Below are 26,060 nucleotides of genomic sequence, written 5' to 3' on the forward strand. Positions count from 1 at the left end.
TCATACAGATTGTGTTTTAAATGATCATGCCAGACTATGAACTGAGAACAGGCAGTCTGGAGTGTGAAAGATTAGAGACTGGTCAGGAGGCTACGGAATAATCCAGGCAAAAAGTGTTTGGGATTGGAGTGAAGGGGGAGAAAGTGGATGGTGTGGACTGTATTTTTAAATAAACTATAAGAATTACAGATGGATGGGATAAGAAGAGTCAAGGGTGACTATAAGATTTTTGGTTTAAACAACTGAAGTGTGGAGTTAACCTTTTGTTGAGATTTGGAGGCCAAGGGAGAGCAAGTTTGAGAGGGGTGAGGAGTTGAGTTCACTTTATACATGTTAAGCTTGAGCTGCTGTGTGGCATTGAAGTGGAGATAATGAGTTGGCCAAGTACAGTGTGGAAAAGTTACGAGACTAGTACTGGAAGCCAGTTGAAAGTCTTTCAGGGAAAAAATGGTCATCTATTTCTTTTTTTTTTTTTTTGTAGAGACAGAGTCTCACTGTACCGCCCTCGGTAGAGTGCAGTGGCGTCACATGGTGACTCACAGCAACCTCCAGCTCTTGGGCTTACGTGATTCTCTTGCCTCAGCCTCCCAAGCAGCTGGGACTACAGGTGCCCGCCACAACGCCCGGCTATTTTTTTTGTTGCAGTTTGGCCGGGGCTGGGTCTGAACCTGCCACCCTCAGCATATGGGGCCAGCGCCCTACTCACTGAGCCACAGGCGCCACCGTGGTCATCTATTTCAAGCATTGCTGACAGATCCAAGCAAATGAGTATTGACTAGTATATTTGACAATGTAGAGAACATTGATGATTTTAACAAATACTTTCCATTAAATGGTAGAAGTTACAAGTGCCTGATTAAAGTGGGTACAGAGAATGGGGAAGAGAGAAAGTAGACTCAGCAAGTCTTTGAAGGAGCTTTGCTATAAGGGAAAGCAGAAAATTTAGCTAAAGAATTTGGAGGTCAAAGAAAAGTTTTGTTTCAATATGTGAGTTAATGTCACATATTATGCTGATAGGAAAGTTCCAGCAAAAGGGTAGAGATTGATGATTTTGAAAAGAATAGGGACAGTTTGTGGAGGAAGACCTTTGAATAGGTAAGAGACAAGTGGGAATCAGGGCTTTTACTAAGATTTGGGACAATTCATCTGTCAACGTGATTCCCAGCCCCAGTTTGACCATTGGAATCATAAGGTGATTAAAAAAAAAATGCTAATACTTGGGTCTCAGCCTACACTAGTGAGATTATAATCTCCAAGCAGAGAGCCTTGTAATTAGCAATATCTAAAAGCTTCCCATCTGCTATCATGTGTAACCTTGAATTTGATGGTGGTATAATAGTATATGGAGTGCTGGTTATAGACAGTTTGATTGATTTGGTTATAAGAGCATGGAGTTCTCTTGATTTTTCTATTTGATCAGCTCAGAGGGAAGTGGAGCAAGCAGTGCTAAAGGTTTTAAAAGAGGGTATGATATAGTTGCCTTGGATAGTGTGAGAAGGATTTAACTGGAGAAATGTAGGTTGGCCAGCCCACATTTGGGACTCCCTTTGAAGTTTGTAGTCATAACATTTAATTGTGACCCATCATGCTTTCTTCCACTTGCTTTAAAAGTAAATGCAGGGGAGGCAGAGAATGGGTTTCATGGGGTTGGGTTCTTGATACAGTTCCCAGTCAGAATTTAAACATGAGTACAAGTCTTTTTTTTTTTTTAATTAAGTCATATACACATAGATCATGAATACATTTATGCATATGTGGGGTACAGTGTGTTTTTTTTACACAATCTGACGTGGTTACATCAAACCAATCAACATAGCTTTCGCCTCATTTACTTGATTATTGTGTTATAACATTTATATTCTATGCTTGACAGATTTGACTTGTACCCTTGCAATATGCTCCATAGGTGTGGTCCCACCTTTTACCCTCCCTCTATCAACTCTCCCCTCCCCTCCCTTCCCACTCCATTTCTCTCCTTCATCCTGGACTGTAGTTGTGTTCTATCTTTCATAAGGAAATGTGAATAAATACAAGTTGGTTTCATAGAAGTACTGAGTACATTGGATACTTTTTCCTCCATTCTTGAGATACTTTACTCAGGAGAATATGTTCCAGGTCCCTCCATGTAAACATAAAAGAGGTAAAAGCTCCATCTTTTTTTAAGGCTGCATAGTATTCCATGGTGTACATATACCACAATTTATTAATCCATTCATGGGTCACTTGGGCTTCTTCCATGACTTGGCTATCACAAATTGAGCTGCAGTGAATAATCTGGTGCACATGTCTTTTTTGAAAAGTGATTTTTGGTCTTTTGGATATACTCCTAGTAGAGGAATTGCAGGAACCAAAGGCAGGTCAAATTTTTGATCCCTGAATGTTCTCCAAACTTTTTTCCAAAAGGAACATATTAGTTTGCATTCCCGCCAGCAGTGGAGAAGTGTTCCACATCCATGCCAATAGATTTATATGGCTGAAAAGAATCAATCTGTAGTTTTGGGATTTTGTTATGTGGGCTGCTCTTACTGGAGTTAGATGGTATCTCAAAGTAGTTTTGATTTGCATTTCTCTGATGATTAAAGATGACTAGCATTTTTTCATGTGTCCATAGACCATGCGCCTGTCTTTTTCGAAGAAGCTTCTGTTCAGGTCTCTTGCCCATAGTGAAATGGGATCGCTTGTTCTTTTCTTATTAATAAGTTTGAGCTCTCTGTGGATTCCGGTTATCAGACCTTTGTCTGAAATGTAACCTGCAAATATCCTCTCCCATTCTGAGGGCAGTCTACTTACTTTACTTAACTGTGTTCTTGGCAGTGCAGAAGCTTTTTAGTTTGATCAGATCCCAGTAATGTGTTTTTGGCATTGCCTCAATTGCCCTGGGGGTCCTCCTCATAAAGTTTTCTCCCAGGCCAATTTCTTCAAGTGTTTCCCCGGCACTCTTTCCAAGAATCTTTATGGTTTCATCTCTTAGTTTTAAGTCTGTTATCCAGTGAGAGTCAATTTTTGTTAGAGGTGAAAGGTGTGGGTCCAGTTTCAGTCTTCTATAAGTTGCCAGCCAATTCACCCAGCACCATTTGTTAAATAGAGAGTCTTTCCCCTAATTTAAGTTTTTGATAGGCTTATCAAAGATTAAGTGACGGTAAGTGTCTGGATTCATCTCTTGGTTCTCAATTCTGTTCCATACATCTATCTCTCTGTTTTTGTGCCAATACCATGCTATTTTGATCACTATAGATTTATAGTATAGTCTGAAGTCTGGTACCAACAATAGTCAAGCTGAAAAAACAGTCATGGACTCTATTCCCTGTACAGTAGTGCCAAAGAAAATGAAATTATCTGGGAGTGTACCTAACAAAGGACGTGAAAGATCTCTATAAAGAGAACTATGAAACTCTGAGAAAAAAAAAATAGCTGAAGATGTCAGCTAATGGAAAAACATACCATGCTTATGGCTGGGAAGAATCAACATTGTTAAAATGTCCATACTACCCAAAGCAATCTACAGATTTTATGCAATCCCCTTTAAAGCACCTCTGTCATACTTTAAAGATCTGGAAAAACCAGTACTTCATTTTTTATAGAAACAGAAAAAACCTAGAATAGCCAAGACATTACTCAGAGTACAACTCTTATTTCTTTTCCTCTAGAACAAACATCTTTCTTTCCCAGTGTAACATATTTGAAATACTATGTACATGGTTGCCTCTTATTTGTTCTTTTCTCTTATAGAGATGTAATGGATTATAGATATAAATCTCACTTCTTTAAATAAAGGGAATTAGGTGATCTTTATTCAGTAGGTGAATTGAGAATTGAGTGTGCTGTCATTTCTTTTTTGGTGTGTTAGTAATTTGATTTAGATTTATATGCATTCAACTCCCCCTTTATTTTTTAATGTATCACTTACATATACTGTTTTTCCTCTAGAAATCTCCATCTATTTTGGAATTTTACAAAGAACTTGGATTACCAGCAAAACAGAAAGTTAAAATCTTTCATGTAACAGATAATGCTGTAATTAAGCCAGGTAATCTGAGGTCGGGGAGAGGAGGGAGGTAAAAATACCCATATATGTGATTTGTTTAATGCCAGCTCCTTCAATAAAGCTGACTTTAAAATACAAAGCCCTAAACACTTACTTTTAAATATAAAACCGTATCTGATTTAATCACTAGGAACAAACAAGTCTTTGTCCTTTTTAAGTGGAAAAAGCTGTAGAGAACTCTTTGTTTTCCGTAAGAGAGGGAGGAACACTTTTGTTTTTAATGTAGAGAGATTACCACATTTGAAAAGAAGTTAGTGTATTTTTCTAAAGAAATGCACTAACTTTAAAATTTTGAGATTCACTGTTTGCAGGCTGGCATTCTATTAAGTGAAGAATAATTAGACTCTTGTTTAGGCAGGAGAACTTGAGAAAATTCAAACTTCAAAACATACTTTTAATTTTAGCTTATAGGAAGGCTCAATTAATAGATGCCTATTGCAACTGCATTTTACAACAAGAAATTCAGTTCAGATATTAAAATGCCAAATCTTAAAAACATTCTACTGTGTTCTTGTTCTCCAAGCTTCAAAGACATTAAAATGTTACATTTTGTGAACTATATGAACCAATATAATCATATGCCAGGTTTTACTATTTGACATTCCATGGATTAAGTAAAATATTTTGAAATTTTTAAATAAGTATTTTTGCTTCGAAATGCCAGGGTTGGTCACTCTGCTGTTTCAGGCTATTATTTTCTCAAGTTCTTCTACCTAAACAAGAGTCTAACTATTAATTAATTAATTAATTCTTAATTCTTAACTTGATGATATTAATGTTGGTTCCTTACCAAAATAATACATTTCTTGAGATCAGAGGCCATGTCTTATACTTTTGCATTTCTAGCTGTACATATTTCTAAATGCCTTATAAACGTTTGTCAATTAATTGCCAAATGGTTCTTATAAAGGTTAATCCAAGATTTATATAAATGAAACATTTTGAAGGGCTTTGATTTATCACAGAATTCTAAATTCTTTTAAATAACATTTGGCTCGTGCCTATAATCCCAGCACTTTGGGAGGTGAGGTAGGCAGATTACTTGAGGCCAGGAGTTTGAGACCAGCCTGGCAGCATAGTAAGACCCGGTCTTTATAAAAAAACTTTAAAAATTAGCCATATATGGTGGTGTGCACCTGTAGTCCTAACTATTAGGCTGAGTCATAAGGATCCCTTGAGCCCAGGAGTTAAAGGTTGCAGTGAGCTATGATCATGCCACTGCTCTCCAGCCTGCATGACAGTGAGAACTTGTTTAAAAAACAAAAAAAAGTAAAAACCGTGTTTCCAAAGTACATTTAAAGTAAGGGTTTTATTTACATACAACTAGTTTTATAAATGTTTCTGTATAAAATTAAAGGTATCTCTAGTGTCTTTTTTTTTTACTCTTCCAAGTGTCTGTGTACATGCGAGGAGAACTGTATTATATTGGTGCAATTACTAGTTCACTAAAAATCTGATATTGCATGGGCTTCATATGGATATGATACATATGATAATCATTACCCCACAAATGAGAGACTTGGGTTCAAGTAATTAAATTTCCTGTTTGTCATAAATGGATATAAATATTGGATCAAGACCAATATTTTTATAGTTACTCTCATTTTTGTTTTCCTTATGTGAAGTAAGAAATATATCTTAATTCAGTAGATGATTATTCACCTAAACAACCAGAATCATCAGACTTGTGTGTTTACCACAAGTCACTAGAGTCACTTATTTCGACCAGCACCACTTGGTGTTTACGAAGACACCAATCCACCAGGGGGGTGTGGTCTGGGGGCTACTCTAGCAGCATGTGCACCATACTGGGCTACCTTGTTCTTCAGCCCATGCATGGTCAGTTAAAAGATATGTTTGTTGAATAATTTTCATTGTTTGAATGTTTCTAATGTTTATAATTACAGAGAGAAATCTCCTACCAGTTGTGAAATCTGATAGCTAGAAGCCTTCCTGGATATAGTTTAGTTTAATAAAGTTGCTTCTGTGCTGACAGATTTCATACTGATTTTTTGTTTTTTGTTTTTCATCAAGGCACTCCTCTTTATGCTGCTCACTTTCGTCCAGGACAGTATGTGGATGTCACAGCCAAAACGTAGGTCCTTTTGACAGGTTCTCTTTTACTTGTGTTTTCCATCTATTCAGAACAGAGTGAGTGAAGGAGGAACAGTCTTTCAAGTCAGTGAATAAAGGATAAATGCAGTTGCTAACTGTACTGGTTTTAAAATTGCACTAAATTAGTTGTATGTGAAGAGTTCACATCAGGTTACAGCTATTAAACTAAGGTATGTGCTTCTTGAAATGGGGCTGAGAGTAAAGTCCCTTTACTTAGGTACTTTGTGAATTGGCCCTACTTCTCTTTTGAAGACCAAAAACAACATGAAGTTTAATGGAGACATTTAGATCTTTGGGAAGTAGTTTTTCAAAAATTACTTTAAGTCACCTCACTGTGAAATGAAGTAAGCAAGCCCTTATATATGTGGATATAGAAACGCTTTGGTGTAGGTTGTTGGGATCCACATGACCTAAACTAAACAAAATTCCAGTTATCAATTTTCCATTCCTGTAGTTCTCTCAAAATAGGTGATAATGTCATTTCTCTTTGTGCCTCAGTTTTCTCCTTTTTGTCACATGACATTGTATGCAGGGATTATTCTGACTAGTAGCTCTTTGAAAAATAAACATTTGTCCCGCAGGTACTGGGGGATGGTCTTATGATCATAGTGACTGAGCCACAGCAGCTTCTATTCAAGGAAACCAGATGAGTGCCAGCATCACTTTCCTTCTTGCAGTGAGATACATTCCATGTTGCTACCCAATTTCGAATATAGCCCATTACAAAAGCTGTTAGATGCATTAATACCTTTGTTTAACTATTTAGAAATGAAGTGGGATGGATTGATAGTAGTGAGTCCTCTTTATAAGAGAGATTAAGAACCTGGCCCTTTTTTTTCTACCTGATTTCTGATTGTCAAAGATTTGTCCCAGGTTACCATGGTCCCCAAAATTCCTTGTTTCTTGGTAACTATGTTTGTTTTGCTTTCTTTTGTGAAGAACTAAAAATATTGGAGCTCTAAATCTTTGGTTTGGTTAGTTGATGAAGTGTGTGTGTTGTGAATCATACCATTTTACTTTTTAACTTCTGAATTATTATACATAATAAAATACCTCACAGTAATTCTGTTAATTTATACATGGTTAATATTGACTGAATTCCAGTATATATTTTATACAAATATATGCAGTATTCTGAGAAGCTATGCAAGTCCTAGGCTTTGTTAGCAGAGGCCTTGGGACAGGACTTATGACTAGAGCCTAGCTTTTCAAATGCCTATATTCAGTAAATGCTTTCATGTCACATGCTGCTGTTTGGTTTCCTTGGCTTCTTCTTAAAAGTGATTTTTAAGACCTCAGCCTTCTTGTTAGTATAAGGTAAAAGGGAAAGTGTTTTTGGTTTTATTAGGTCATGTTCCTAGAAAACAAGATGTTATAAAACCCGTGTGCCAGCATAGCTGGCAAAGGCACAATCTTGTTTTCTGGGAACATGACCTAACAAAACAAAAAGAATTACAAGCCCTGGAATATAAAGTAGTGACAGTCAACTCTGGAGAAGAGGGGAGGACCTCCATTTGAGAAGATCACCACTGCTGTATAGACTGCAGAACAGTATTCTTTTGACATTTTACCATGGAACAGTGGGTAGGGTGTTACCCTTGTGTGTGTACTGTATTCTGGTGTGCGTACCTTCATGTGGTATTACTTGATTAGAATGAATTGGACTTTATTTGACCTTTTGCTAAATGTTACAATGAGTGTGGCTCTTGTAGCTGCATGTAATTATGACTGTAAGACATTTTTAAGTTCTTGTAGATTCATAGGACTCTTTGTCTTCATCATGTAAAGCTGCTTTGAATTTCCTCCGAGGGGAGCATTGTGTTCTTACAGCATGTAGTCCTCCTTGCTGCTGCCTCTTCTTTTTGCCACTGACTTCCCTGTGTTGTGACGTATGTGCACGCATTTCCTTTTCTTTTTCCTTTTTAAATTCTTCTGTCTCCTTTTCCTGATACTTCTCATTTTGGAGAAAGTGCCACTTGCTTGGAATTTAAGTCCTTTGCAGCCAATGAGAATGTTCTTTTCTCTATTAATGAAACCACCATTTTCTAGCTAGGTATTGGCTCTGAGACCTCTTAATCCATACCACTCTCTCTCACTGTCCAAGATTTGTTTTCCTTTTCCTCCATTTTCATCCTCTGTTTTAAAATGTTGAAACTTCTGGGTTTCATCTTCTTGATTATTAATGCTTTTACAAGGGCAAACACTAGAGAAAAAAAAAACAGTGCGGTGACCTGGTTAAGGGAGTGATGACAGGACATGGATTTACAGGCTGTAGCAGCGGCTCTCATGTTTGAGTGTGCTGTAGAATCTCATGCAGGGTTTTTTTTTTTTTTTTTTTGTAGAGACAGAGTCTCACTGTACCGCCCTCGGGTAGAGTGCCGTGACATCACACGGCTCACAGCAACCTCTTAACTCTTGGGCTTACGCGATTCTCTTGCCTCAGCCTCCCGAGCAGCTGGGACTACAGGCGCCCGCCACAACGCCCGGCTATTTTTTGTTTGCAGTTTGGCCGGGGCTGGGTTTGAACCCGCCACCCTCGGCATATGGGGCTGGCGCCCTACTCACTGAGCCACAGGCGCCGCCCATCATGCAGAGTTTTTAAAACCAATTGGCAGGCCCCAACCACAGAGCTTCTGATTCTCTAGGTGTGAGGTAGTACTTGAGAATTTGTATCTCTAACAAGTTCCCAGGTGAAACAGATGCTGCTGCTCTAGGGACATACTTTGAGAACCACTGGATTGGAAAATAGCTCATCAGATTAAACAACTCTTCCTCCCTAATTCTCTACCCAGCACAGAATTGAGACTCCCTTTCATTCCTTAACCTTGATTGAGTTATAGCATGTACAATCTGCAGATTTAATGGATGCAATTAAAATAGCATTGCCAATAAAAGTGGTCCTATTTTTAGTTAGCATAAAACTGAAAATTGATTATGTTTAGTAATTGGCTTCATTATCTTCTTTCCATTAGAAAAAAGAAAAATCTCAAATTAATCTCTTAATTTCTTAATATTTCTCATGTTAGAATAATTACATTTTAATTGTTAATCTATATATGTTTTGTACTATATTTCAAATTCTTTTTACCTTATACATTCAGTTTTAATTGCAGAGTTAAACATACTTTACAAATAACTAAGAAAATGTTTAAAAGCAAAAAACACTACTTTACAAAAATGCAGTGTTAATAGAATCTATGTACCTTAGTAAAATTGTAGACATTTCTAAAAAGTGAGCAGTAACCAAGAATAAAGCCTCTTCTTGAAAACATCCTTAATTTTTTTTTTTTTTTTTTTTGCAGTTTTTGGCTGGGGCTGGGTTTGAACCTGCCACCTCCAGCATATGGGGCCGGTGCCCTACTCCTTTGAGCCACAGGTGCTGCCCCAACATCCTTAAATTTTTGTATGTTCCTTCTTTAACAGTTGCAGTATGAAATCTGCTTACAGGAAAACTACATTGTGTTTACGTGTACCAAATTAGATTATAATTTTCTACTTAATAGGAGTTTATCAGCATCAGTTTAGGGTGTGAGGTGAATATTTAATTATCACAGTTCTTTTAATATTTACTTTTATACCAGAAATAGTTTTTTTTTGTCTTAAGGTTCTAAGAATCTTTTTAGATTGTATGGGAAAGACTTTTATATCTAAATACATAAAACCATCTAGCAGAATAGTTTTACACAGTTTCATTATGTTATTAATATGTAATAAAGCCCAGTCTTTGAAATATGACAATTTCATGTAATTCATTCTCAATAAAATTTTTTTTAGTTTTTTTTAAACTAACATGTCTCTCCTCCAAACCCTAGCACATTTTTAAAGTTTATATTCTTGTTCTGTTCTAGTAATCATATTCCATTGTAACTTTTAAAAGATGATCGTTTGGTCTTAATATTAAGTAGGAAATAGCTATAGATGATGTATAAATATAAATAGTGGATGAGATGAGGTATGGCTATTGGTTCTGTCCTCAGCATAGGATGGTTAGCCCATTTTTTTTTCTGTTGAATCCTAGCAGTTCTTATTATATAATCTGTAGTTTAAAAAAAAAACTTGAGAAAAGAATGAAACAAAGAACAAAAAGAAAGAAAACTAAAAATACATTTTGCTGTGTTTAGGAGGAAATAGTAGGTCTCTCTTGAAGGACAGAAGAAGATGGAGATGTATCCGTAACAGTGGGTATGGTGGGCACTTTCCTGCCGGGGAACTTAGTGAACTTTGAATACTTGACAGTAGCATGATTGAAGTAGTTTTTTCCTGCTTCAAAAGAAAGTTAATCTGGAATGAGTGAATGAATGAATGAATTTAAATTTGAAAGTCCATATTTGAAGTTAGAAGACTTCAGGTAGTTAAAAGAATTTTTTTTTTCTTTTTGGAAGAAAGATAATCTAAATTCTTATCTATAAGTCTGGACTAATTAAAACAGCCCATATATTATTAGGCATAACTTTATTAGTTCACCAGCAATTTCAGACATCTTACTACTTGAAAGTTGTCAGTGCCCTTTAAATTCTCCTTGCCCGTTGGTCTCAAAATAGAAAAAGAGGCACTTAATCTTTATAATGTTACCATTGGTAGTAAAAATTAAGGGATGTTGTGTGAGGGAGATTAGGTAATTGATAGAGCACCTTTACTCCATTAGTTTAGGTTCTTTGGTTAGAGTATCAAATGTGTAAAGTCTTAAAGATGGTTAAAAAACTGGGTGGGTTCTTAAAAGAGGAAAGACTCTGGGCTCTATGCCTGGTCATTACACTGTTCAGTGAATGGTACTTGCGCACCTTCAGAAACCCTCCCCACTGGCTTGTTCTTCCGGAAAGGAAACGGGGGGGGGGGGGGGGGGGAGAGGGGGAGCGGGCTTCAAGATACAGTTGCTGTCCAGTCCTATACATTTTCAGTTTTCTTTCATTTTTTAATATTTAACTTTGTTTGCTAGTTACTCAAAGCAGTCCATTTTCAAGTATATTAGTGAAACAATTTTTAAAATGAGTGATAAGACTATACAGGGAAATCTCTGTTAAATTAGTGAAGGTGAACGTCTATTTGGAGGTGGTATTTTGGGGTTATATTCAGTTGTTTTATTGCATTAAAAACTTTTTTTTATAGTAGTCATCTATAATTGCCTCCCTGTTTAACTCTACAAAGCAGCATTCTTTTTTTTAATCCAAGGTCAACAAAATTAAGGCTATCAAAGGTAGAAACTAAAAGCCTGGACTTCTCAGAAGCTCTGTAACCTAAACAGCTTTCTTAACCTCTTTTGTGCGTAGCCATGTTAGAACAATTGAATCAGATAATGCCTGGAATGCTCTTAACTCAAGGCCTGGCACATAATATTCAGGAGTACTGGCTATCACTATTATTGATATTGCTGCTTTTTAATTTGTTTAAATTTCAAAAGGAAAGATGTATGTTTTCTTAATAGGGAATATTTCTGAAATGAGTGGAAAACATGAAGTCATTAGAAATTCAATTCCAGTATTTTCGAACGTGTCGAGTTTTATCTTTAGTCTATCTTTTACATAGCAAAGTAGTAGCTTTACAAAACACGTAATTTTAAGATCACGTACTATCTTGTACATCTAGAATTTAGATGCCTTCATGCCTCTATGATATGCTTCGATATTTTCACATTTTTCCTCTAATCTATTTCTTGAGAGCCAGCAGTGTGAACTGGGTTGAAGGCATAGCCAGAGCTTCCATTTGCCATGGATTTGACCTTGGGCAAGTGGCTTAACTTGTCTGGATTAGATTTTATTATCTTTAACATACGGGTAGGGGATAAGTGGTTTCTTAAGTTTCTTTAAATTCTAAAAATTTTGTTTCCAAAAAGTAATCTCTTAGTTGTCCAAGTCACTCTTATCTATACTAAGGAAGAAATAATACATGACAGTAGATTCACAGCATGTGACAGTATGGTCTTCTACTGGAGAATGTTACAAGGCTGAAGACCTTCAGGCAGCTTACGTCCTTTGCTGCTGTCACACAATTGGTTATTTAAGTTTTCCTTTTTGAAAACAAACTACACTTGGGACACCCTATGTGGTATTTTAGGACAGCCAGGAAATTGAAGAAATCAGTGCACGTTTAGCTATTTATACTATTGAATGAGCTAGATTTGCTGTCAGAAAAGCTATATGCAGCACACTCTTAGTAGTCTCTTGTTAATAACAGTGTTCCCAGATATTGACGGGAGGACTATGGTTTTTATACAGAAACCATATACCTTCATTTCAGGTGACATTGTCAGGAACTTGTCCTAGAGAGTTCAGACACTGTACAGACACTCCATGCCAGCTGCTAACTATATGTGAATGGAACAAAAAGCAACTGGAAAATTCCACCATGACTTACTTGTGGGCTCAGGCACTATTATCACTGATAAGTAGGTTTAGACAACAATACCGAATTTGGTAGAAATTAACTCTCAAACTTTATAGGAATCTTCAGTAGAGATGCTATACCTTTGAAATGTGTGGAAGTGGAAATAAATACATAACATCTGGGTGAGTTTTTTTTTTTTTTTTTGTAGAGACAGAGTCTCACTGTACCGCCCTTGGTAGAGTGCCATGGCGTCACACAGCTCACAGCAACCTCTAACTCTTGGGCTTACGCGATTCTCTTGCCTCAGCCTCCCGAGCAGCTGGGACTACAGGCGCCCGCCACAACACCCGGCTATTTTTTTATTGCAGTTTGGCCAGGGCCGGGTTTGAACCCGCCACCCTCGGCATATGGGGCCAGCACCCTACTCACTGAGCCACAGGCGCCGCCCTGGGTGAGTTTTTTTAAATGAAAAGTTAAAAATTAAAATATATGTGTCATATTAGTTTATCAATAGTTAAAAGCTAATCCTGAGGAAGATACAGTGAATTCAATTAATTAATTAATTAATATATATATATATATATTTTTTTTTTTTTTGAGACAGTCATCTCTCTTGATCCATGGGATCACAGCTCACAGCAACCTCAAACTCTTGGGCTCAAGTGATTTTCTTGCCTCAGCCTCCCAACTAGCTGGGACTACAGGTGCCCACCGCAAAGCCCAGCTATTTTTAGAGTTGAGGTCTCACTCTGGCTCAGGTTGGTCTCGAACTCATGAGCTCAGGGTAGTCCACCCGCCTTGGCCTCCCAGAGTGCTAGGATATAGGCATGAGCCACTGTTCCTGGCCCTATAGTGAATTAATTAATAAGCTTTTTATATCCATGTAATTTATTTTGGCAAAAAATACTCTTTTTTGTTTATTGACCTTTTTTTGTTTTAAAATTAAGAGCATTTGACAGTTTGAATCTAAAGCATAGTCAGATGATTATTAAGTTGTATCCCACAAGAAATTCTTTTGATGTCAATTGGCATTTTGCCTTTATATTCAGAACTACTTTTTCATAGTTAAAGATTTCATCTTAACTCTAATCTGCTCTTGATGGTTCAGTTTTATAAAGGAACAGCCCAGTCTTGATGTTAACTAGAAACTCAGGTGAGTTTTCATTTCCTTATATTCAAATGTAATATTTAACCATAACAGAGAGGCTGATTTTAAATCAATGGTTTCTTCACCTTCCCACCCCCACTTCTATTTTTATTTGCTAAATATAAAAATATAATCTGACCTTGGAGCATTCTTAGAGAAGTCAAGAATTCTGCTTCCATTTAGTACTCAGTTACTGGTTTTCTGAGGATTTACGTACAAGTCGCTTAAACTTCCTACAGCAGAAATCAACTGAGGAGAGAAAGTTAAAACTTCATTTGGAAGGCATACCAGTAGACCTTGCCTGGCTCAGCTCGTGGCCAGGCGGGGGGGACAGTGTATGCAAAAACAATTTGGAGTTTGTGCCGGCTCTAGCCAGCTTAATCAGTGGCTGGATAAACTGCAGTACTCCAACATTCTCTAGAGGAAAAAAGGGAGAAGAAAACTTACTGGAAATGGTTCTGATTGAAAAACCTCTATTTACAGTATGGATTTTGATTTTACTTATAAAGAGATTGAGGTAGGTTGCAGGTAATGCAACACTTGTCGATAAACACTTTTTTCTTGGCCACAGTAGAATGACAGTGCAGTAGGAAAGATGTTGGCAGAGGGAAGAGAATGAGTGAAGGCATGGAAGAGTGGCTCGTTCAGGGATTCCTTGAATATTTGCTGTAACTAGGGTTTGTGGTAGGCAGTGTTTGAAAGTTAGGTTGGATCCAGTAATAAAAGACCTGTTGTGTTCTAAGCTAAAAAAATTACTGGGGAACTATCTATCTCAGCTTGTAGTTTTGTTTGTTTGTTTGTTGTTGCTGTGTTTGTGATTCAAAGCAGGGAACAATCTTGTGTGATGAAAGTATCACCTTGGGAATTTCACTCTAGTGGCCTTGAAAAGATAGCTTGAAGAAAGGGAAATATTTGGTTTCTGTTTCTGAAACACTGTAATTGAATGGCTGGGGCCTTCTAGATGTGGTTGGTACCACTGTGGAACGGACTGGTGGCAGAATTCTTGCCAGAGGGCAGGGTTGTGGAACTCGAGCTTATTAGTAATAACTTTAGGGGTTAACGAAACTTTTTCTCAAAGAACCAGATACTCATGCAGTAAATGATTTTGGTCTGTGGGCATTGTGATCTCCACCGCCCTTGAACTACTCATTCTGCCATTGTGTCTCTAAAGCATTAAGAGAAAAACAGAGACAGGTGATAGGTAAATGAATGTGGGGCTCTATTCCAATAAAACCATTCACAAGAACAGATGGCTAATGCAGGCCAGAGTCTGCCAACCTCAAGAGAATCTGAGACAGAACTATGAGACCATCCTTTCATGTAGCACCAAGAGGAAGGAGATTTCTCAAAGATTATTAGGGAAGCAGGAAAATAGGGAGGAAAGAATGGCAAGAGAAGAGGTAGTAGAGGAAAATTTTGTGGAGAGATTCTGTCTTAAAAGATGTCATAGGAATCTGAACCAATTCAGAAATTTAGGAATTATTCATGGGGGTGATAATAATATTGTGATTTTGTTCTTTAAAAGCATCCTTATCTTTTAGAGATCTATACTGAATATATTTGTGAATAAAATGATGGGTTATCTGGAGTTTGCTTCAGAATAAATAATCTATTGAAATTGTGGAAGTAGAGGAGAGGAATAGATTAATAGGGCTGGAGTCACCACGTGTTCAATACTGAGTGATAGATACAGAAGAGTACATTGTATTAATCTCTCTGCTCTTGAATATGTATTAAAACTTCCATAATGAAAAGCTTTTTTAATTAAAGACTTTAGGATTTCAGATTAGGGGATTAACCTCAAAGTGAGTTCCAAAGAGTACTTGGAGAGGAGGATGGCTTGCAGAGAGTGCATGGTGGAGGAGTGGAGAAGCAGTTTGCTTCCCAAAAAGGAAAAGAAAGAGGGTATGAAGGCGGAAGAGGTAGGAGAAGCCAGTATTGAGGGAGAGACTCAGGGGATGGGAATTTTAGAGAAACTTCTCAGAGGATACAGAATGGGTGGGTTTAAGCAAGCATGCAGTCACTCTTCACTCTTCACCCTGTGGGTGTTTAGTTTTGTCCCCATATGTAAATATATCTAGAATTATGTAATGAAAAGCCATTTCTCACAAAGTAAGGAAATACATGATGGATTTATAGTTAAACCTGTGTCTCTGCTGGTAAACATTGAGGCATTTATCACAATAAAGCAAGAGAATGAAATTCCCATAGTAGAAGTCTTCAGAGATTTATAGAATGCAGTAGGAAAGATTAAATCATGCATTCCTATCTGCAGGATTCTTACAGATTCTTTAAGCTTCTCCCCTTTCTCTATACTATCTTTGAAAACTAAAGGCTATGTCTAATATACAACATTTGGAAACTAGAGGAAGAATAAAAGAAACTAATCCTCTTTTTTCCTGTTACACAGTTGTAGCCAGTAACAAATTGTACTCTGACTTCTCTAGGCTGGGCACAAAAGGATAAGTAATACACAATCCCTACCCTTCAGGCACTAAAAATGTACTAAGAGGAAATGGACTGAGAACATAGGGCAATAACATTTCCTACATTAAATAATACTTCTGGATTTTTGGATGAATTTTTGGCTTAATGTGTATAAATGTCTTAAGTAAAATACATTTTCTCGTATTTTCTTAATTTTCAAATATATCAAACATTGAGTTCTTTCTGATTTGAGCTTTTTTGTTTGATTTTTGGGGAACTGTCATTATAAAAACTGCAGTGGAAAAGGTTGAGTGATAGAAGCCACGTATATTATGTTTTGTATGTTATTTTTGATAAAATGACAATTTCATTTTATGTGACCTGTGGAAACTTTATATTTGAAAGGTGCCTGGGTATGCTGAGAATAGATAAGTTCGTTTCTTTTATCTCAAGCTGGATGACAACTAGGAGGAGTAATAGTATAAGTACCTGCACCACCCATGGATAAACAGGTGCACTTTATTCTCCCTAATCTGAATTCAGCCAATAATTTGTCATGTTATTTGTGTTTTATCCTTTTGTTTAAAGGTTTTTGAAGAGGTTTCCATTGTACACAACATAACTACATGACGTATTCTGGAACTGAATTGAAAAACAATCTATAATTAACCAACAGATAATTAGCACTTTCAGGATACTACTTTCATCTTACAATCATTTACTCTTAAATTGAGCTAAATTATCTTCTGTAATTTACCTGGCATGTGTTTTATTGGTGCATGAACTCACCAATTAAAATTTAAATTCTCACCAATTAAAAATTCTCTCTTTTTAACTAAAAGATAAATCAGTTTTAGAACTTACAAAGTACCAGTAAACTTTCTACCAAGAATGGCTAGGGTTACAATGTGGTATTTTTAAAACATGTTCATTTTAGATTAGTGTTACCAGTCCCTCTCCTTTTTTTTTTTAATATTATTTGCCAAATGATATCATAAGTTCAAATGACTCTTTAGGTATTTCCTTTTTAATTTTTAAATTGCCAAGCTATTTACTTTCCAAGTATACTCTAAAATTCAGTGTAAAGTGAAAATATTTTGTTAAATTTCTGAAGCATGATTTTAGTGAAACATTTTATTATCTTAGGTTCTCTTCTTAGATATTAATCTCTTTGTAAAATTAGATAGTGGGTTTTCATTCAATTTATGTTAAATAGCCATTTTAGTTCTTTGATCAGGAATAAGCATTATTTTAATTTTTTATTTTGAATTTTCAGGGTGAAAAAGTCATGTGCACCTCATAAGTTTTGTGTTTTCTTGATTAATGTAAAGGAGGTGTCGTAAGCTACATTTAAATTATTGGTATACAAATGACTCTTAACCTGTGATTGGATAATACTTAATCTGTTAGGGTCTACGCTTAATCATAATTGTTTTTATATTCTTGATTTATCTAAAATAAGTTGTATTATCCATATGGGCTTTCTTCAATCCATTGCTTTCTGATAATTCTTTGTTAAGTGCATAGCAAAGTCCTTATGGAAATAACATGGTTTTCATAATCTTTTCCTTTTGGTCCTTTTTGTAAATGGCCTGAACAGTACACTGTTAGTAATAGCTAGCTTCTTTAGTGCTAGCCACAGTCACCCTCCTGTACAATGGAACATCAGAATTTACTCCTCTCTAATTGTAACTCTATGCATTGACCAACTTCTCCCTGTCCTTATTCTCTTGTGACCACTGTTATATTCTCTAGTTCTGAGAACTTTTTTAGATTCCACGTATGAGTGAGATCATGCAATATTTCTTTCTGTGCCTGGCTTAGGTTACTTAAAAATGTCCTCCAGACTTACCCAGGTTGTCACAAACACTAGGATTTGTTTTAATGGCTGAATTATATTCCATTGTACTATGTACCACATTTTCTGTTTCATTCGTCTGTTGTTGGATACTTAGGTTGATTCCATATCTTGGCCATTATAAATGTACTCCCACAGTAAACATGGGAGTACAGGTACATCTCTTCAACATACTGATAACATTTCTTTTGGATACATACCCAGTAGTGGAATTGTTGGATCATATGGTGGTTCTGTTTTTAACTTTTTGAGGCACTCTTCCATACTGTTTTCCATAATGGCTGTACTAATTTACATCCCCACCAATACTATGTAAGTGGTCCCTTTTCTCCACATCCTCACCAATGCTTTTTTTTTTCTTTTGTCCTTTTCTTTTTCTTCCCAATAGATTTGGGGGCACAAGTGTTTTTTGCAACATGGGTGAATTGTATGGTAGTGAAGTCAGGGCTTTTAGTGTACCTATCACCTGAATGGTGTACATTGTTCCTGAAAGGTAACTTTTGATCCCTTAGCCCTTTCCCACCCTCCCCCTTTCTTATTTTCCAGTGTCCATCATACATACTACTTTGTGTAAACCATCATTTTGCTTCCACTTTTATGTACTTGTTTTCCCAATCCTGAGATACTTCACTTAGGGTAATGGTCTCCAGTTCCATCTAGGTTTTGGCAAAAGACAGTATTTCATTCCTTTTTATAGTTGAGTAGTATTCCATGGGGGAGTGTAGATTTACATACACACCACACTTACAAAGTGATGGGCACTTAGTTGATTCTATATCTTTGCACTTGTGAATTGTGCTGCAATAAACATACAAGTGTGTGTGTCTCTTTGATGTAATGACCTCTGGTCCTTTGGGTAAGATACCCAGTAGTGGATTGCTAGATCAAATGTTAAGTTCTTTTAGTTCTTTGAGGAATCTCCATACTGTTTTCCATAGAGGTTATACTAATTTAATGCATTCCCACCAGCAGTGTATAAGCATTCCCTTTTCACCATATCCATGCCAACATCTGCTGTATTTTTGACATTTTAATAATGGCTGTTTTGATGAGGTAAGATGGTATCTCTGTGGTTTTAATTTGCATTTCCCTGATGATTAATGATCTTGAGCATTTTTCTTATGTTTCTTGGCCATTTGTATTTTGTCTTTTTGATAGTAGCCATTCTGACTGGAATGAGGTGGTATCTCATAATGGTTTTGATTTGCATTTTCCTGGTGACTAATGATGTTTAGCATTTTTTCATATACCTGTTGGCCATTTATATGTCTTCTTTGGGGAAATGTCTCTTGAGGTCTTTGACCATTTTTAATCAGGTTATTTGGGGGTTTTTTGCAGTTGAGTTTTTAAAATTCCTTTTATATTCTGTATATTAACCCTTTGTCAGAGAGTTTGCAAGTATTTTCTCCCATTCTATAGGTGGTCTCTTCTGTCTTAATTCCTTCCTTTGCTTTGCAAAAAGCTTTTTAGCGATGTAATTTCATTTGTCTGTCCTTGCTTTTCTTTATTTAAGAAATCCTTGCCCAACCCAATATTGTGAAACATTTCCCCTATGTTTTCTTCTAGTAATTTCATAGTTTGGGGCTTTACATTTCAGTCTTTAATCCATTTTTGGTTGATTTTTGTATATGGTGAAATGTGGGGGGTTCGTCTCATTCTTCTGTGTATGGATATCCAGTTTTTCAAGCATTATTATTGAAGAGACTGTCTTTCCCCCAGTGTGTGATTTTAGCACCTTGTCTTGAAAATCAGTTGACCATAAATGTATGGATTTATTTCCAGACTCTATTCTGTTTGTTGTTCTATGTGCCAATATCATGCTGTTTTGGTTACTATAGTTTTGCAGTATTTTTTGAAGTTGGATGTGATGTTAGTGTGATGCCTCCAGCTTTGTTCTTCTTGCTCAGGATTTCTTTGGCTATTCAGGCGCTTTTGTGATTCCATATGAATTCTAGAATTTTTTTTTTCTACTTCTGTAAAGAATATTACTGTTATTTTGCTAGGAATTGCATTAAATCTCTAAGTAACTTTGGATGATTTGGCCACTTTAACAATGTTAATTATTCCAGTTCATGCACGTAGGATATCTGTCCACTTATTTGTATCCTCTTCAGTTTCTTTCCATCTTAGTGCCTGCATGCCATATCTATTAAGTTTATTCCTAGGGTTTTTGTTTTTTTTATTATATCGTAGGTGGAATTTTCTTGATTTCTTTTTGAGATAGTATACTATTCAGCATGTAGAAACACTAATTTTTTTATTTTTATTTATTTATTTATTTTTGAGACAGAGTCTCAAGCTGTCACCCTAGGTAGAGTGCTGTGGTGTCACAGCTCACAGCAACCTCAAACTCCTGGGCTTAAGAGAGCTCTTGCCTCAGCCTCCCAAGTAGCTAGAACTACAGATGCCCACTACAACACCTGACTATTTTTTGGTTGTAGTTCTTGTTGTTTGGCAGACCTGGGCTGGATTCGAACTGCCAGCTCCGGTATATGTGGCTGGTGCCCCAGCCACTTGAGCTACAGGTGCCAATCCAATTTTTTTGTTTGTTTGTTTTTTGTTTTCTTTTCTTTTTGGAAACACTAATTTTTGTGTGTTGATTTTGTATCCTGCACCTTTATTCTAACAGTTTTTTGGTTGAGTCTTTTGGATTTTCTATGTATAAAATTATCTAATCTGTAAACAAGGACAATTTGACTTAGTCCTTTCTAATTTGGATGCCTTTATTTTTTCCTCTTGCCTAATTGCATTAAGACTTCTAGTACTATACTGAATAGAAGTGGTGAAAGTAGGCATCCTAGTGTTGTTTCTGATCTTGAGTATGATATTAGCTGTAGGTTTGCCATATATGGCCTTTGTCATGTAGAGGTATACCTAGCATGTTGAGTTTCAGAGACAAAATTTACTAATGCTGGAACCTTAGTGTTTGCTTTCTACCTGCATCATGTAATGTTTCTTAGTTAACAGAATTTGAAATAGAGTGATTTCAGTTAAAAATGAGATTTTAGGTTATTAGATTTTATTTCTCCAGTCACTTCTAATTCAACCTTGAGACCAAGATCCATATGGTATCTTCTAAAATAAAACTAGTTCAGCACTCTGGGAGGCCGAGGTGGGTAGATTGTCTGAGCTTGAGGGTTCGAGACCACACTGAGCAAAAGTGAGACCCCGTCTCTAAAAATAGCCAGGCATTGTGGTGGGCACCTATAGTCCCAACTACTTGGGAGGCTGAGACCAGAGAATCACTTGAGCCCAAGAGTTTGAGGTTGCTGTGAGCTATAATGCCACGGTACTCTATGGTGGGTAACAAAGTGAGACTCTTGTTTCAAAAAAAAAAAAAACTTGCTCAGTATTTAAAGCATTATATATTTAGCCCTCTGTTATACCAGTATCTGCTGCTGCCTAACACATTACCTGGAACTTAACAGTTTAAAATAACAGACATTTATTACCTCATCATTTTCTGTGATCAGAAATCTCAGTGCAGTTTATCTAGTTGCCTCTGGCTTAGGATCTCTCAAAAAGCTGCAATGAAGGCATCAGCCAGGGCTGCAGTTATCTCAGGGTTCAACCTGGGGAGAATCTGCCTCCACATGCACTAATCATGGCCATCCACAGACCTCAGGTTCTTATTTGTTGGCTGGAGACATCACTACAACACACCTCTCTGGAGGACAGCTTACGCTAGGGCAGTTGGCTTCCTTCAGAGCCTAGTAAACAAAAGAGACCAAAGTAGAAGCTGAAATTTCTTTATAACCAAATCTCAGAAGTGACATCTCATCACTTTTGCTGTATTTTATTCATTAGAATCGTGGCACTACATTCACCCATACTCAAGGAAAAGGGGACTGAGCAAAGAGCATTAGCACCAGGTGGTGAGGTCCATCCTAGTGGCTGCATGCCATATCTGTTATGAGTGCTGTAGAACTTTTAGAACTTTACCACTTTTTACTTTGTCATCTTCACAGGATTACAATGTTAAAATTCCCTGTTTAGATAAAACTCCCTGTGCTTAGCTTGCTTTTGTCTCACAATCTGGAATTAATCATTTTATGTAGAATTAGACTCCTGTAGTGAGTGGAAACCAGGACAGATAAAGGAATGTTCATTTGCAATTTTACTTGTATAGCTTTTTCTAGTTATTTAGATAAGAAGCTTTGTTAAAACTCTAAGGTACTATCAAGAAAGTGTACAATTGGGAATATTTTATGCTCTGTTCATTATGTAAATTCTAAAGTTTGTTTTGTTCAGGATTGGTAAAGGTTTTCAAGGCGTCATGAAAAGATGGGGATTTAAAGGCCAGCCTGCTACGCATGGTCAAACAAAAACCCACAGGAGGCCTGGAGCTATTGCAACTGGTGTGAGTATAACTAGTGGTGCTCTTTTTAATGCTAACTATTCATCTTCTGTACATATAGTGCTCAGTCTGTCCTTGAGATCAAGTCACATAAATTTAATCAGTCCAGGTGGATCCAAGTACTTGTCACCCTTTTTGTAGGTTCTGGCCTCACTCATTTTCCAGAGCCAGACTTTTATATCTCACATACTTAACGACTAGTGTCCTCAATACCTTTTGACCTACATTCCCAGTCCCTTCTGTTTCCTGTCGTGTACTCTGAAGTTGACTGCAGAAATCAGGGGTTACAGTGCTATTCTACCTGGCCCCACTTGCTCCTTCCCAGATTTCTTTTTGCCTTAAAGGATCCAACAAGATTGTCAAGGACAATACCATAGTACAGGGAGAAAGAAGGAAAGAGGAACAGTAAGAGCGAAAGAAATAGAGAAAGGATTTTTTGTATTGTTAATTCAGTCCTATTCTTCCAAAGGCATAGCATAAGGAGGCTAGAGGAATTTTCTTCTTTGGTGGATCAGTGTTATACAAGATCAATCTCTAAAGGTTCATAATGTATTCTGTTTTTTCTCATAACAGGAGAAACACAGATTAAAGTTGTTCTAAGATACTAATTTCTCACCTAGCAGATTGTGTCATAAAGCTGTTTAATTTTTGTCACTCTCTTGGCAAGAAATAGTAACAGACACTCTCCTATATCACTGATGGGAATATAAAATATGAAGGGGAATGTTGCAGTATCTAACAGAATTACACATGCATTTACCTTGGATGCAGCAATCCTGCTTCTAGGAATTTCCACTCAAGATAGTCTCTCAAAAATGCATTTATACAAATTTAATCATTGCAATATTATTTATAATTGTAAGCAAAAATGTCCACACCTGGGAGTTTGGATTAATAAACTATGGCACATCTACTCAATTAGAATACGATCTAGCCAAAGAGAACACTGATAAGGTCACTTTGAAACAATGAAGTGATTTGCAAGACATTAGGAAATATACATGTTTTCTACTTAATTTTAGAAAAAGGACTAAAAGGATAAACCAGAAATTAGATTGTTTACCTGCAAGGGATGGGTTGAAACAGTATGGAAGAATTTAGGCATTACAAGAGTGACACTTCTTAGGTGTATTTTTTTGTTATACTTTTTACTTTTGGAACCATGTTAGTGTTTTACATATTTAAAATAAAAACAGATGAGGGGGAAGATCCAAAATGGACTATAATTAGTAAATGAATCCAACTCTTTCACATGAATAACATAACCATGCCAAAGGAGAGAAAAAACTAAAGCAACTACTGAACACAGTAATGTGGTCCTCAACTTACGATGTTTCAACTTATGACTTTACGTTGGTATGAAAGTGATAGGCATTTATCATAGAAACTGCTTTCCAGTAACCCATGCAACCATTTTGTTTTTCACTCACAATACAGTATTTAATAAATTACATGAGATAACTCAACACTTTGTTATAAAATAGGCTGTGTTACGCGATTTTGCGCAATTACAGCTAGTGTTAAGTTTTTGGAACACATATAAGGTAGCTAGGCTAAGGTAGGATATTTGGCAGGTTAGGTCCATTAAATGCAGTTTCATATGGTATTTTCAATTTACAAAGGGTTTATTTATTAGGCCTCCATCGTTAGTTGAGAAGCATCTGTAGTTTGTATACCTCAAGACTAAATTTAAAATGTACTTTGTACAAAAATTGAGTTCTAGTTTAATTTTTGCAGTAGTTTCAGAATTCTAAAGTGATTTTTTATAAATTGTAGTATTGAGCAGATAAGCATATATATTGACAACAGCAGAACAGGCTTCACACTACTAGAAAAGAGCATTAAAATATGAAGGGGGGAAATTAGAGTGAACCGTATAGTGTTACATTTGAATTTAAGTATAAGTATGTATTTGCTTGGGTGTATGCATGCATGCAGAAAATAAATGTAAGGCGCAAAGGAGAAGAAATACTCAGGATTGTCTCTTAAGCTATATTGGTTACATATTAAACAATTCTTAATGCTATGATGAGCCACTTCCACTGGGAGTGTCACTTATTAATGTAATCAGATGATGGAAAAGTGTTTATATTCTAAGACAGTGGTTCTCTACCTTCCTAATGCCATGGCGCTTTAATGCAGTTCCTGTGGGTCGTGACCCACAGGTTGAGAACCACTGTTATAAGATTCGTGTGTTGTGAGAAACTTTCCTATTTCAGATGTAATTCAGATTTGCTGCTTTAAAATCAGAGACTTTGTGAAGCTATTTGATTTATGTGAATCAAAGACAACTTGGACTAGCCAAACTCAAAATTCTGATAACTAACTCTTTCCTTTAATCATTTTGTTCAAGCAAATCAAAACATCAAAAACCAGGGGTAGGGCCATTCTAGCATCATCACTGTTACATCAGTGAATACAGAAGATTAGTCGAAAACAGGCCAGTCATTCCATATTTTTCTCTGAATGATGCTGTGATGTGTGTATATATTTTTTTCTCTTTCATATCTCAACTAATATTTTGTCAGTTACTACTCTGTTGTTACTGAGTTTTTCTCAAATCTATTTTCAAGTCATTATTTTTTGTCTAGGCCCAGTCCAGTCGAATTTGGAAAGGAAATCCTCTAGAAGTAAATGTGTCCAAATTGACATTTAGATCTTTTCTGGGGCCCAGCAGAACAGGAGGAAATAATAAAACATTTTAATAATTTCTCTGAGTTTGCATTGTGGCTTGATCAGTACTGTTTGAATTTGAGAGTACTTAAAATTGTTAACTTTGGTTATCTCATTTAGGATATTGCCAGAGTCTGGCCTGGAACTAAAATGCCTGGGAAAATGGGAAATGTAGACAGGACAGCATATGGATTGAAGGTAAGTTTCTAAAGTGGCTATTTTTAGGAACAGTTAAATTATCTACATGCAGAGGCACCAGAACGTGTATTTAATCTGTTTCTGTATGTGGTTGTTCTAATAGACGTTACAGTTAAAAGGCACCGAGGATACTTAAATTATGTGTGTGTGTTTGTATGTATGTATGTTGCAGTGGTAGTAGTACAGTATAGTCATCTATATGGAAAATGCAGTCATTAAAAAGAAAAAAATTAGGTATTTGACGTGGAAGATTTCCACAAGATTTTTTTGGCATGAAAAAATAAGGTTCAGAGCATCAGGTATAGTTCTCTCTTTATAGAAGAATGAACAAAAGCTCCCTGCATATGTATGTTGCTGTACTATTATATGATCATAGAGAAAAGTAGAAGGTTATATGCTAGCTCATCCTGAATTATATATCAAATGTGTGAGTGGATAGAAATAGATTTGGGTAAGAAGGAGAGAAGACAATTAAAATAGGGCAGAAAACAGCACTAAAAAAGGGTTGTGGTATACATTCATTTTTACAAATACATATTTAAAGGGGAAGAAATTAAGTTCAGTTTCTACAAATTTGAGAAATATATGTAATATCTAAGTGAAAAGGAGTTGTACTATAATGGGTGCTGTATAATCATATTTTTATTAAAACAAACAACTGATGTTTGTACAAAGAAGAAAATAAGCCACTTATAAGACGTCTGGGCCAGATGCAGTGGCTCATGCCTGAAATCCTAGCACTCTGGGAGGCTGAGACAAGTGGATTGGTTGAGCTCAGGTGTTCGAGACCCACCTGAGCAAGAGTGAGACCTTGTCTCTAAAAATAGCCGGGCATTGTGGTGGGCGCCTGTAGTCCCAGCTACTCGGGAGGCTGAGGTAAGAGGATCGCTTGAGCCCAAGAGTTTGAGGTTGCTGTGAG

General features: G+C 36.5%; 1 protein-coding gene and 1 non-coding gene across 2 annotated transcripts in view; both read left to right on the forward strand.

The window, feature by feature from the left end:
• Positions 1–26,060, forward strand: part of MRPL3 (mitochondrial ribosomal protein L3) — a 47,466-nt gene that overhangs the window by 14,750 nt on the left and 6,656 nt on the right. The window contains exons 5-8 of the mRNA XM_053599883.1: positions 3,928–4,027; positions 6,080–6,140; positions 22,165–22,273; positions 25,064–25,141. Of these exons, the coding sequence (XP_053455858.1) occupies positions 3,928–4,027; positions 6,080–6,140; positions 22,165–22,273; positions 25,064–25,141 (348 nt within the window). The remainder of the gene's footprint in view (positions 1–3,927; positions 4,028–6,079; positions 6,141–22,164; positions 22,274–25,063; positions 25,142–26,060) is intronic.
• LOC128593027 (small nucleolar RNA SNORA58) lies at positions 13,909–14,044 on the forward strand. Its single transcript, XR_008382212.1, has one exon. It is a non-coding gene; the product is annotated as a small nucleolar RNA SNORA58 (small nucleolar RNA).

This window comes from Nycticebus coucang, chromosome 8 (assembly GCF_027406575.1).
Source record: "Nycticebus coucang isolate mNycCou1 chromosome 8, mNycCou1.pri, whole genome shotgun sequence".
Classification (NCBI taxonomy): Eukaryota; Metazoa; Chordata; class Mammalia; order Primates; family Lorisidae; genus Nycticebus; species Nycticebus coucang.